The sequence below is a fragment of the Eretmochelys imbricata genome, chromosome 4, assembly GCF_965152235.1.
Source record: "Eretmochelys imbricata isolate rEreImb1 chromosome 4, rEreImb1.hap1, whole genome shotgun sequence".
Taxonomy (NCBI): Eukaryota; Metazoa; Chordata; order Testudines; family Cheloniidae; genus Eretmochelys; species Eretmochelys imbricata.
In genome coordinates this window covers 36617924-36632934 of record NC_135575.1, presented here as the reverse complement: position 1 = coordinate 36632934, position 15011 = coordinate 36617924, and the positions used below count along the sequence as shown (strand labels likewise).

General features: G+C 42.7%; 1 protein-coding gene across 1 annotated transcript in view; it reads left to right on the top strand.

The window, feature by feature from the left end:
- Nucleotides 1-14482, top strand: part of ELOVL6 (ELOVL fatty acid elongase 6) — a 120259-nt gene extending 105777 nt beyond the window's left edge. Inside the window, exons 3-4 of the mRNA XM_077814405.1 lie at nt 8562-8713; nt 14058-14482. Of these exons, the coding sequence (XP_077670531.1) occupies nt 8562-8713; nt 14058-14482 (577 nt within the window). The remainder of the gene's footprint in view (nt 1-8561; nt 8714-14057) is intronic.
- Nucleotides 14483-15011: the final 529 nt, after the last annotated feature.

Below are 15011 nucleotides of genomic sequence, written 5' to 3'. Positions count from 1 at the left end.
CATGATAATTACAAGAATGGCAAATTGGCTAACACATTATAATCTATGTGAGTACCACACAGTTAGAACCAGCCTTTCACTCATATCTTATATCATAATGCTTACACTAAAAAGTATACTCTCTTAATATTAAAGTTATTAAGTCAAGCACTCAAAAGTTAGGAATTTTTAGGTTGCCTGTGCAATCCTAATTCATCTTATTTGTATGTATGCATTGAGTACAGTCTTTAATTACATCACATACTATTTTTTTCCTCCAGTACTTGTACAATGCACACGATGGTCCATATTCTAGAGCTGAATTAAGGTTATGCAATGAATGAAGCTGTTTTGTAGGACCTCTGCACTGTTTGTTGCAGACTATCCTACAGTGCTTATGCATGCCAAAGGAATATCTGTTTCTCAACAACAGCTTCCTGCCAGCCTTCTTTCAGATGTGTGGAAAAACTTGTTCTGTAATAAACAGGAAAAAGACCACTATTCCAGAGGCTGTGAAGACCAAGGACCATATTTATCTCTGGTTTAAGCAAGTACAAGTCCTGCAGAAATAAATGGAAGTTATTTCCACTTATGCTATGGCTGAATTTGTTCCCTGTGCTTCTCAATGGTAGACTTTCAAACAAAGCTGGTCACAGGTATTTTGGGATCCAGCTTCAAAAGGCTCCACCAAATATGAAACATTTTGAAAGAAGCTTCTCTGTTGCCCTTATAAACATCAGTAGGAGCATAGAAAAGCCTTTATAAACATTCTTAAAGGACTTTTTAAAAAAAAGTTTATATTTCAACGTTCTTCTGTCCGAAATGTGTTTTATGTATGTCAAAAAGATACTGGCAGTGTTTCTTACAACATGGGGAGGTATGGGCCAAATTGACTTATGTGGGCCGAACTTTCATTTATGTTAGTTATGAAATGGATGCACTGTGCATGTGATATCACAGATGTGTAGTCTCCAGATTCTAAAATCTGCTTCTTCAGTGATCTAGAGTTCAAAGAAGACAACTTCCAATATAAGGATTTGAGACAGGCTGTGTTGATTGTTTTGTGACTTCTGTTTACAGGAATAGATGGCATTACACATACAGAACATCTATTGACTATGAACCTTGATAAAATAATTATTTTTTCTATAGACGCCCTTATATAACCAGTTGCTATGCATTTTTCTCTTACTCTGCTAAGCATAGAGATTTTCTGTTAGGTATTTTTACCTCATCTCTCATCCGTCTCAGCGTGTTTGTAGTACACCAGGCCACTTCATCCTGTCAGTGTGGGGGATGCCGTTGTTTCAGACATGCAGGCAACAGCTCAATTTCCATATTACTAAAAGGAAATATAACCTGTTGCACATTTGTAAGCGGTTGCAGCAATTACATCAGCATGCAGACATGCTGGCACAGCGAGGCCGCCCCAAACCATTAAGAAACCAGTTCTTTGGCAGAAGAATGGAAACCTAATACATTCAATAAAATATCTTCTATTGAATTAAACGTTAAGGCTAATGAACTTTTATTATGTGCTGAAAAAAATGTCAAATTTTTAGGAACTGGCCTAGAGACATTTCTATCTGACTCAGCACATTTCACCTGTAAATCTTCTCATTATAAAAAATTGTGGCCTCAATTCTTTTCTTTATTGGGATACAGCAAAGGAGGCTGAAGGCTGCTGAATGGATCTCAATTAGGAACATGTGCTATCTTAAGTATGAAAGTTCTTTGATTTGGATTTTAACTATGAAGCATGCTCGGTAGAAAATCTGGCTAACTCTACAGATGTGCACGTCAACAGAAACTCCCTGCTGATACATGGGCAGTTCAAGGAATACACACTTTTTATAAATACGTCAAGGCAGAATTAAGGCTCCCCAATTCTCAGGGCTAGGCCAGTCCCACAATGGTTGCAACTAGACAGCTCTGAATTCTGCCACTGGATTCTTAATGAGCCCTACAAGTCCCTAAAACTCTTTCCCCACCTCAACATCCTCCCTATACCTGTTAAGAGGTATCCAGACTTCCAGGAGGGTGATAAAGCCAGTGGTATGTTATGTCCAGATCTATACTTTATTGTGACATATAAATTCTTGTAAAAAGACACTTTATAAAAAAAAGGAAACTGCAAGGGTGTGTTTGCTGGAGTTTTTTAAACTTGTGTCAGGAAGCCAGGTTGGAGCCATTTCTAAGCAGAAGATCTACAGTGAAACACAATGAGACCGAGTAGCTTTAGGGATAATACGTTATCCTCATTCTAATGAAGCTCCCTCCTGAGTATTAGAAGAAAGTGACTTTCTCTGAATCTTTACCATAGCCACATGACAGCCCTCTCTTCCCCCCAATTCTTCCCATGGATGTTCCCAGGGAAGGGAGTGACACCCGAACTGCAAGTTTGTAATAGCTTGGCTTTTCCTGGAATTAGTGGTTCAAAGCTCAACCTTTTGTTCCAATCCAGGCTTAGTGTGGGTTGGTGGAGGGGAGAAGACGAGTTTGTGATGAGCTCTTACAAGCCAAGCTCCTCTCTGTTTTGGGTTTAAGTATCCCATGTGTATAAGGAGAGTTTTGCCTGAAGTCCTTGGCCAGAATTTCCCCGCCTTTATGTTTGTGTAGTATGCTGTGATCCAATTGGCTGCACTTCATTAGTGCCATATGTACCTAGTTAGTAAAGTATGGTGGGATCCTTTGGAATAAGAGACACTATGTACATGCAAAACACAAAGATCTGGACACAGTGTACATGTGTAACACATAACTAATTCCTTTTAAATTTAGCAGAACCATACGCAGAATTCTTATAAATTCCAGGGTGGTCCCATCTTCAACTAGGCCTGCAGCCACAAAGCTATGTTTTTGTTTTGTTTCTGTTTTTAAAGAACAGCCATAGTGCTCTGTTTGTGCTGCTGATAGGTGGAACTATTTGACTTGTGGGCTGATGTTGTTTTCTGTTCTGAGATGTGCATGTCATTCAGAGCCAGAAAATGGGCTTTGTCTCTAGATCTGTGAGCAGAAAATAAAATATGTGTCAAATATTCCAGGTAGAATAATACACAGTACTGATGCTGCAGCTAGCTAAACAAGAAAATTGGATATTTTTGGATATTTTAAAGAGTTGAAATAAGACCACATTCTCTGCTCAGCAGTGCAGTGGCAGTGTTTTAGTATATGTAGTCGTGTTTGTCAGATGCTTTCATATCTATGTAGCATGGACACCAAGAGTTAATTCAGCCCCCACAGAAGCAGGTTCAATTCCCATTATTACAGTTGTGTGGAAAGAATGTTGTCTAGTGGTTAAATCAGCAACCTAAGAGTCAGGGTTCCTAGAGACCATTCGTAGCTCCTATCTCTACCTTGCTTTTTGACCTTAGTCCCGTCACTTACCTGCCCCGTGCCTCAATTTCCCCCATCTCCAAAATGGGGTGATGATCCTGCCCTCTCATGGTCTTAATCCATGTTGTAAAATGTTTTGAGAGTCTCATGTTAAAAGGAGAAAGTAAGTGAAGAGTATTAATTTTATATTAGCAGATATTTACCTGTCCATAACATGATCAAAACATATCAATTGGACTCTTGTTAGTCTACTCGAGAAGGCACAGCCTGAAGGGAAAGAAATGCAGGCCATTTTATATTTGAACAGATGAGAAAGCAGTATTTACCAGTGCAGTGTGTCTTCGATAAATCTCTTTATTTGGAATGGCTGTAACTGTTCAGTAGTTACCTTAATTCTAGAATCGCAGTTGATTCCCACTAGCCAGACTGCTTTGGTAGGCAGTTCATTTTAATGCCTCACAATAGTGACAGTACAGAGCAGGGCCTGGGCAAAATGAAGTGGAAGTGATTTACTGAGCAAGCAATCCCATCACCCTCCTGCACATCATTTCTATGTGAAACATAAATCAGTTGGCTGATCGCACCTCACAGAAGGAACAACATGATTAAATGATGGGGGCACAAAAAGCCACTTTGTTTCTCTGAGTTTGACATGCACTTTGGGGCATTCACTAAACATTACACTGTCTGGTAACTTCAGCTTGTCAACTGGATAGAGTGTAGGCACAAAGCACAGCCCAATATATCAGTTAAATGTATGTATTATGCTAAAGGTAACGTTGCTCTCATCTGCCTAATATAAACGATCACTATGGTTGAGTAAGGAAAACTCTGGGTAGAATACTAACCACAAGTCACTCACAGTTAGAAACATGGAGGTAGAACTAAGTGTCCTGCCATGGGATTGCTATTACCCATCTAGCCTTCCAGTGTAATTGGGAATACGCACACATGTAGTACCAAAGGGAAATATGACAGAACAATATTAATAAAAAAGAAATATATAAAGATCTATGTGATCTCATTCATGCCAAACGAAGAATTGATCAGTATGCCCTAGCAGATTTTGCTCTGTTACTTGGATGTAAATCTAGAGTAACTCCTTCAGTTTCCAGATTTACACCAGTGTTAGCTCAATCATAATTTGGTCTGTTATTTTAGACAGACAATATTCTGATCTGAGCTTAAATTCATGATTCAGAAACCTGTTTGATTTGCAAATGTTATTAAAACATGATTCTTTTAAAAGAGCAATGGACATAATGTTGCTTGCAATTATTTTACTTTATAATAGAGGATATTTCTCTCTGATTTTTTCTTCCCCGTTTTATTTTCATGTCAGCAAATGCCTCAGTGCAGACATTAGACTGCTTGGTACTGCACATCCAGGACATGTTCCATCTGATCCCACTAATCTCTGCTTTCCCACCCAACTCCTAAATGAAACAAGAACCTAGCTATCCCAGTCAGCCTGTAGAATTCACTGCTGCAGGAAATCATCAGTTCAAATAACTGAGACTGTGCTGTCTCCTCAGAACAGAAAAGGAAAGCAAAACAGGAGTTAGAATACTTACTAGCTGGAAGAAGAGGAGATACAGCAAGGAGCACCCAGTTTCAATATAGCTGCTTTAAGATTGCAGTTGTCCGTCTCTGCTAAAGTTAAAGGGTGGCCCCAGAAAGATATGAGAAAAGCATGTTGGGAAAAAGGTTCTTCAAGAAAGCAACCCTACACAAAAGAGAGGCCATAAGGTCCAGGTAGATGCTAAGGATAGAAATGTTTTTGTTTTGTTCTGTGTTTATACAGCACCGAGCACAATGGGGTCCTGGTCCATGAGTGGGGTCCTAATAGCTATTGCAATACAAATGATGATATCACCATCATATCACTTGCCTTTTGAAGCTTGACTTTTAGAAGAACAGGATAACTTGTACGTTAATAACACTTGTAGTTATATATACTAATAGAATACCCAAACCTCATGCTTCATGATATAAGGTGATCAGTGCAGGAGTCAGGAAGCAACATTTCCCTCCATGTGCAGCACAGATGAAGAGCCCAGTACTTGATGCTCCACAGGAAGTTAAAAACCACTGTAATGTCTGGTACAATGTTCTTGTGCAATGCTGTATATGGCGGTGAGGGTGGGGATGGTGTTTTGCTGGCCTGCAATGATCAGTTTACACATACCTGTTAATGTTATAGGTCTAGAAGTCAAGAGACTTTATAAAAATGATATAAAGACCTAGATTAATAGATTTACAGATTTTAAGGCCAGAAGGGACCATTATAATTGTGTAGCCTGACCTTCTGTGTAACACAGGTCATAGAAACTCAACTAGTATTTTCTGCCTCAAGCCCATAACTTCTGTTTGAGCTCAGGCATATCTCTGGCAAGATCCAATCTTGATTTAAAGCCTGCAAGTGATGGAGAATCCACCACAACTCTAGGTGAGCTGTCCCAATGGCTGATTACCCACACTGTTAAAAACGTGCACCTTATTTTCTCTTTTTTTGCATGTGTGATTAATATGTACTGCCTATATGCATACATTTCCACAGTCAAATCCATCACATCACCCCTCTTACTGTCACGTGGGTGTCCATGACAGGGGACCATGAGGTGAGTGGGAGACATGGGCCAAGCGGTGAATGCAGGGAAGTGATGGGTCACAGGATGAGGGACAATGGAGGAGGTGATGGGGGCAGTGACACAGCGGTGATGGGGGCACAATGATCTGAGACTGTGATGGAGGAGGTGATGGGAGGCTCTGGTGGGTCACAGTAATGGGGGCAGTGCTCCCAAACAGTGAAGGGGCATAGAGATGCAGAGGACTGATGGAGTAGGTGATGTGGAGCAGTGATGGGGGCAATATCGCAAACCAGTGATTGGGAACAGTGGTTCAGGGCACTGGTAATGGGGCACAGGTATGGAGGAGGCAACGTGGCGATGTCAGGCAACGTGATGTGAGGTAGGGAGCGGGGATGTGATACTGGGAAGGGATGAGTCACAGTGATGAGGGAGGTGATGCAGTTAAACTGAGCAGCGATGGGGCATGGTGCTGTGGGACAATGATGGACCTCAGGGATGTGGGGAGGGGATGCAGGGCACTGACGGGGGACAGCGATGCAAGGCAGCATTGGCTGAGGTGATGCAGGGCACTGACGGGGCACAGCGATGCAAGGCAGCATTGGCTGAGGTATGCAGGGCACTGACGGGGCACAGTGATGCAAGGCAGCATTGGCTGAGGTGATGCAAGGCACTGACGGGGCACAGCGATGCAAGGCAGCATTGGCTGAGGTGATGCAGGGCACTGACGGGGCACAGCGATGCAAGGCAGCATTGGCTGAGGTGATGCAGGGCACTGACGGGGCACAGCGATGCAAGGCAGCATTGGCTGAGGTGATGCAGGGCACTGACGGGGCACAGCGATGCAAGGCAGCATTCGCTGAGGTGATGCAGGGCACTGACGGGGCACAGCGATGCAAGACAGCATTGGCTGAGGTGATGCAAGGCACTGACGGGGCACAGCGATGCAAGGCAGCATTGGCTGAGGTGATGCAGGGCACTGACGGGGCACAGCGATGCAAGGCAGCATTGGCTGAGGTGATGCAAGGCACTGACGGGGCACAGCGATGCAAGGCAGCATTGGCTGAGGTGATGCAGGGCACTGACGGGGCACAGCGATGCAAGGCAGCATTGGCTGAAGTGATGCAGGGCACTGACGGGGCACAGCGATGCAAGGCAGCATTGGCTGAAGTGATGCAGGGCACTGACGGGGCACAGCGATGCAAGGCAGCATTGGCTGAGGTGATGCAGGGCACTGACGGGGCACAGCGATGCAAGGCAGCATTGGCTGAGGTGATGCAGGGCACTGACGGGGCACAGCGATGCGAGGCAGCATTGGCTGAAGTGATGCAGGGCACTGACGGGGCACAGCAATGTGAGGCAGCATTGGCTGAGGTGATGCAGGGCACTGACGGGGCACAGCGATGCAAGGCAGCATTGGCTGAGGTGATGTGGGGTAGCGGTGGGGTACAGGGATCCAGTGTGGTGAATTCTGCATGCCTGAGCATTCAGAGGGTGAAAGGGCTGAACTTTTTTCAGGCTGTTTGTGTTACTTAAAGTTCCTCAAAGTATGACTTCAGAAATGCTAGTGAAGCCACTCAGTTAACCAGTATGCATGAGTGCTCTTATAACTTAGCAAGCAGGGTGAGAAAGAAGCCTTTGAGTCTCTCTCCACATTCGGTTTTCAAGTCGGAGTGTAATGCATCCAGAATGGCTTTCATCCTTCTGGTTACGGAGCCAACAGCTAGGGGTTGCAAAGTGGAGACCTGCTCAGCTACTAGATGATGGTACAGCTGGTGTTGCTGAAGCGAAGCCGTTTCAATAGTGCCACCTGTGTGCCAGTTGTAATCTAAAATGAGCTCTTCCATCAATGACGCTAATTAACACCATAATGTACATCCTAATATATCTCACTGAAAGAACACAACGTATCTGGCTGTCCAAACAGGTTTAAGGAAATGAGGGTGATTTGTGTGTCTCATGAAATGAATTCGTCTAGTGCTATCTTGTCAGTTCCTCTATTAGTAATGAGTTAAGAGCAAACAATGTGCCAGGTGGTGTCTGAGACACAAAATGAAGCCAGCCAGGGCTTCTACCAAAAGAGTTTACATGCTTAAGCTCCTCTCTTGAAGCAGGTTCCCCACTGAAGTCAGTGGAGTTCTAGCTGGGTACAGGATTGCAGGACTGGGGCACAGAAAACAGATGACGGAACATACTAAGAAACCCAGAGGAGGGAGTTAATAACAATAAAAAATGCAAGCTGCTATTAAACTCACTGCTTGTGGGCTGTGAAGTTTCCCAGCCAGCAAGATCAAAATTCTGCAGGCTGCACACTCAAGAGTTAAAGGAGACATACCCATCCACTCTTGACACCTGAAGTAACACTTCCCTAGGACTGAAAGAAGGGAGCTGACATGACTGTACCAGACGGTCACCAGTGGTATTATTTCAGTCCAATAAAACAAGCAGATCACCCACATTCTGCACTCACTCTGGAAATTCAGAATCACTTCTTGAAGGCAGTGAAGTTACTCGAGCTATACACCTGAATCAATATTTGGCCCCAAAGTGCTAATAATTAAGACCATCACTAGCTTTTTACTATAATGATTTGAAGTGATTAAGTTTAGATATTAAGTATATACTGAATGTTCTTTATTTTCTCTTTCTATTCTGAAGTATATTTGGTGCTGTTCGAACTGGTGCTTATATGCTGTACATTCTGATGACCAAAGGCCTGAAGCAGTCAGTGTGTGACCAGAGTTTTTACAATGGACCTGTCAGCAAATTCTGGGCGTACGCATTTGTGCTAAGCAAAGCACCCGAACTAGGTGAGTACCTGCTCTCGTTTTTGTTTAATGTGCACATTTTGGGCAAAAGAGTTTATGCAGAAAACAGGCAGACCATTCAGTGCTGCTGAAACTTTTCAGTGCACTTTTCAGGCTTGTAAATAAAAAAGCCAAACCCCAAACCCCCAAATTCCTCAGTCACTAGGCTTTAAGCTCAGTTGCGCTAAGATTAGAGCCATGAAAAGTTGAACAAGATGATTCCCAAACCCCTCAGGTCAATTCACCTTAATTTTCAGCAGTTTTGATTCAGTTTATGCAAGCTTGGGTTTTTACATAGTTAACTCATGCTCCTGGGCTAACCCATGGCATTTAGCACAGCTCTGAGTTGGGGACATTAAAGAACCACATGAAGCCCGTGCATTGTGCCCCTCCCATAGCTTCCCAGTACTCCTGAGATGATACAACCTGCTCATTCCCTGTGCTCCCAGCTAACTCCGTGGGCCAATGTGGAGGGCAAGTAGGCTCATGGCCCTGTACCTCACAGCCCCCTCTCTGGGGCACAGTGTACTACTAGGGGCAATGGATGGAGCAGTCTCTGTGCTCCCCCAGGCACAGGGGATCTTATTTCTCCTTGACTTTTTTGGAGGGTATGAAAGGAGGCAGAGAGACCTTTTGTGCCCTTTTTTTCCCCACTATTTCTGTACACCTATGCTAGGGTTAAGGACAACCTAACCCCTATTAGCGGTTCATCGTGGAAGTGAGAGTTACCTAGTGTTATCTGCTAGATTGGGGGCAGTCCGTCACCTGTTGATTAAGCAAAATATTCATGCTGGGGCAATTTCCTCTCCCATAGGAGGTGACTGACAGTGGCAAATAAGCCCACGTTGTATTGTTTTTCATTTATCTCTTCATAGGGTTCCTTGTTTCTCCTCTCACCTTATCTAGGGATAAATAAGCATTTATCTAATGGTTGTACCAGCCAGGGCATTGGAAACTTCATTCCTTTACTTTAATGACCATATACACAGGCCTCCTGCAAAATAGTTGGGCCTTGCCCCCTATTTCTAAATTTAGTACTTGTTTAGTTTGTTAGTTCAGCAGTGCTGGACCATGAAGTGCACTCTCAGATATAGGACAGGCACTGGCAATTCAAGCTTCCCCCATACTACCCTGCTAATATACCCCAGGCCTGATCTAGAAAGATGACATGCAGGACTGAAATTGTAGGTCTGTCTTCGGTCCTTGTTCTCTGCTGAGATGGCTGATAGGTGCTAGTTAGTGTTTGTGGTTTTGGTGGTGTGGGCACCTAGTGACCATCAACTCATTGAACATAACTAAAAATCAGTTGCTTTTGGCTAGTCTGCTACCAAGCAGGGCTGGATGTCGGCCACTGAGCTAGTGACCATGACTTCTTGACTGAAATTGAACAACAACCAACATAGAGATATACATAAGATCTGATACATCCTCTGCTATGAGCTTTTCACCAGTAAAATGGCATTAACCTCAGTGGAGTTACTCTTCACTTACATCAGCGTAAGTGAAGGCAGAATCAAGCCCGTACTCCTGATGCAGTTTGTTCAGAATAAAAATAAAGTTTAATAGAAATTCCTAGAATGTTCAGCCAGAACAAAGTTATCCAGACTGGAGTATAAGGAGAGGAAGCAGTTGACTGTTCCATATGGCCATGGGAAACCACCCTAAAAGCCACCTAGGATCAGTAGAAATTGGGGGGTGGGGAAGGAACCAAAGAGGTTCCATCTTGAAATAGAAGTGGTTTTAGGTCTAGGTTCCTGGGGCTATTCAGCTTTGTGCAGCTGGTAGCTCAGGAACATACATATTAGTCAGCAGGTCAAGAAAACCTGATGTAACCCATTGTTCAGTGTCCCCCCTCTATGTGTTGTCTGCATCAGAGATGAATCTGTTACAGCTTTCAGCCAGGATCCTTAAACTCAAGCTGTTGAGGTTCACGGTTAAGCTCTGTAGGTCACAGGTTCAATAGCCAAGAATAGACATCATACTGACTGTATCCAGTGTCAAGGGAAAGTTGCAGCCTTCGGCTTATCACTGTACTTTGACTGATTACATGGAGACAGGTCCTGAACCCAGTTTAGAGCAATACACTAGATTCCTCCATACCTTATCTAGGCCTGTCCCATAAATAACCACGTGCAAAAAACTCACTGTTAGAGTGTACAGGGTGCCCCGTGTCTGAAGCGGTCAGTGATTACAGATAAACATTAATAGAGTGCTTTTCAGGGTCACTCAGCGTCTGCCTTACTGTATATAAATCTGGAAGCCACACACAATAACATCAAGCTATGGAAGCAGGAGGCTTCAGGTCCCATTCTACCTCAGTTCTGTTTTATTTGTCCTTATTTTGTGTGTGTACACACATGAACATTGTGTGTTCCCCCCACCCCACCCCCAAACACACCAGAAGCTTAGTTGGCAGTTTGCTTCTTGCAGACAGAAAATAAAAACCTTTCCCATAGTATTGTAGTTCTTCCACCCACCCTCCTATTGGATGCAGATTTTGTAAATGGTTTTCTCTCCAGCAATTTTTGTAAGGCTATAAAGAATATACTTGCTAGAGTATGTTTAGTACCCAGCCTATATGTTTGCTGCTAATAGGACTTCTTAGTATGAGAGAGAATGGCCTTAATACAAAGTAGGGGACAACGATTCAGCAGCCCTCCAGTTCACTTCTGAGGCTGCAGGTTACTGAAACCTCACAGAGCAGCAGAATTCACTAAATACAGATATACAGCAGGAATAGGTTTGCATTTCAGCAGCAAACTCAATTCAGTGGATTTCAGATGAGCAATTTTATACAGCTCATGAGACAAGAAGACACACAGCCCCCTTCATGCTGTTTCAGACTCTTTGGTTTCTTACTGTTTGAATTACATGAAAACCCACTTAGATTTGGTTTTGTTAAAATCAGGAACTATCTGCTAGAAATGTAGGTGCTAACAAATGTGACTCAGCATTCCTGCACCTAATGAAGCAAACAGAAGTGAGTGGAACTTTAGCCTTAGTATGTAAGGCATAGGTTCAGTTCCACCCCTTACTAATGTTCGTCTTTTGGATTCTTCAAGGATATATGCACCTATAAACACACTTTGTGCTTCATGCTTGACACTTCCCCCCCCCATAAATCACTGTGTATAATAAGAGCATATGCATATAAATAAAATAACGAAGATCAGTGCAGTAGTGGCAAACAGCAGGAAGAGAGGAAAGAAACAGTAAGGGGAAGAAGACTAAAATATCTTTCTGCAGCAATAGCATGAGCATTTGGAGGAAAGGGATATGAGGTATTTCAAAATTACCTCGTTTTCTTTCTAAAACCAGGAAGTGTTCACACTTGCACTCCCTCTCCAGTGGTACAGGTTACATATACAGTAGCATTTTGCATAGTAATAAGGGAATGCAGCTGTTTCAGGTTGATTTGTATAAGTGTCAAGCATTTAGATACTTATTCAGACTGTTTGAGCCTGTTGAGCCCGATGCTGTCACACTAGTCAGTCAATCCAGAATGACTCCATTGCCATTAATGGAGCTACTGAGAACAGAGTTTATTGACCTGAGTCTTAAAAAATGAGTTCAAACTCTCATGAGAGCAGGCTCTCCCTTGAGATGTCTGGTACTTCCTGCTTCAGTTTGGCTAGAAACAGCACAGGACTTTTCTTTTTATGATTTCCATTATTTAGTACTTTTAGTCAAGCCACAACCAGGAAGTGCAGAAATGTGGGGAAATGACAACCAATAGGAGAAAAAAGTCCCAGAAACTTTTCAAAACCTCAGGCCTGGTTGGGTGCGAGCTCTGAGTGAAGTGTCCATGGAAGGTGCGACCAAGATTCTCAAATGCAATTAGTGATTTGGCTCAGGTTTTTGAGGCATCTTAAATGGACCTTATTAAATTAAATTGCTGAGCACCTACCCCTGAAAATCAGCCCCATTGCCTATGTCCCAAGTTGGGCAGCCAAAAAACTGAGGACTCAAAGTCACTAATCATTTTGAAAAACGTGACTGTACTCATTGTTTTATGTTATATTCTCTCCACCTCTCCCCGCCCCAATCACTACAGTCCCTTTAACAATTCTGGCAGTTATGTTCAAAAAATCCTGCTTGCATGGAGGGAAAAACCTAAAGCAGAAAAACCTAAACCTCTTTTGCAGAGAGACTCACTTTCTTTGTTTGTTAATGACCTTTGTGTAGATCAGCAGTGAACGATTTGACAATAGTTTGCTCAAGTCACAATATTCTTTATATAAACTCTGAAGACATGTACATTAAACAGATTTCTTAATAGTTACATAGACACAGAACTTTGCTACAAAAACATTTTTAGTATAGTCCCTCCTGTTCCTATTTATATTAATGCTGAGTGCCACAGGTGACTAGATATATATTGGTGAAAACGCAATGGCACAAACTCTTCCCTCAGTCACTCGTGACTGTCACTGCATTGTGTAACTCCACAGAGCCTGATTCATCTCTCACCCTACTGTAACTCCACCAGCAAACAGACACAGGAGAGGATGGGTCCATAAGGAGTTTTCTTCACTTTGTCCTGTATGCCAGGATCCAGTGATATAAAATCTTTGCGCTCTGTGATTGGAATTTTCAAACCTGGGGGGTAGGGATGTCTAAATTTGGGCATCTAAATCCCTATTTAGGCACCTGAGCAGCTACCACTCTCATTGACTTTCATGTGAGCAGGGGTTGGAAAATCAGATACTTTCTTTCATGTGCCTAAATATAGGATTAGGAGTCTAATTTTAGGCACCTAGGTTTGAAAATGTTGACTTGAATTTTCTGCCTTATAACCTCAGGGACAACACATCATCAGTCTTCCCTTACTATCATTAGCTTTTGGTTTGTTCAACGTGGTTTCCCGGTGTCTGTTAAATACCAGTGCTTCCTGAAGTTGCATCAGACCGATGGACATTGCTTGTGCTCAAAACGTAAAAACACAAGTCAAAAATACAATGCTTATGAGAGACTTTCACAGATTGCCTCCTGAGCAGAGAATGTCTCTGAATTAAGCAGTAGCATTTTAAAATAGCAGTTACCCATGCAACAAAGATTGGATCCTATGTTCTTTTCAAACAAAGACCTCCCCCCCCCCCCCCCCAGTACAGACAGTGTTTAGACCTGGAGTTTTTGTTTCCTATCATAAAGACAAAGGGACACTTGTAAAATCTGGCTCTGGACATACATACAGAAGTTATGGGGTGTTTAGATCCGAGGTTTTCATCAAAACACTACAATCTAAATAACTTCCCACCATTTTAAACCTGGCAGAACATAAGAATTACAAAGTAGTTTGATTTGTTTCTGATATTTTACCCCCCTCCCCCCGTCTTCTCTCTTACAGGAGATACAATATTCATTATTCTTAGGAAACAGAAGCTCATCTTCCTGCACTGGTACCACCACATTACGGTGCTGCTTTATTCTTGGTACTCTTACAAGGACATGGTGGCTGGTGGTGGCTGGTTTATGACCATGAACTATGGGGTCCACGCCGTTATGTACTCTTACTATGCCTTGCGGGCTGCTGGCTTCAGAGTCTCACGCAAGTTTGCCATGTTCATCACCTTATCACAGATCACTCAGATGTTGATTGGTTGTGTAGTTAATTACCTGGTCTTCTCCTGGATGCAACAGGGGCAGTGCCACTCCCACGTTCAGAACATCATCTGGTCTTCTCTCATGTACCTCAGCTACTTCGTGTTATTCTGCCATTTCTTCTTTGAGGCCTACATCGGCAAAACCAGAAAAGCAAGGAAGGCTGACTAGTGGTATAAACAAGACAGAAGCCATAGCTCAGGGTCATCAAGAAAAACAAAATAAAAACAAACAAAAGAAAATGGCACAAGGAAACATGAATGGTGCAGCTAAAACTTGGCAGCTTAGGGACAGCTAGGTTGGTTTAAACCAGTAAGTTTATGATCCTATCATGGTGAGGACTCATTGAATTCTACTCCATCTCAAAGGACTGCTGAGGAAAGACATCTTCCTTCTTGTACCTGTCAGCTCTGAAAAAGGAAAGAAAATAACATTTTGTGGGAGAAAAAATAAGCGTTGTTCTTCCCCAAAGATGGAAGAAAGACTTTTATTAAAAACAAATTATTTCTATATCCTTTCTAATCTTTTTTCTGCATTAAATTTGAACAAAACAAAGCAGAGAGCAAACTGTTTGTATCTATGATACCAGTGCAGTTACAAAATTAAAACTTCATCCTAAAGGGTTGACGTGTTTAGCCCCAAAGTGAAAAATGAATAGCTATCTTGAATGTTTGTTATGGAAAGTCATTGAATTCCATTG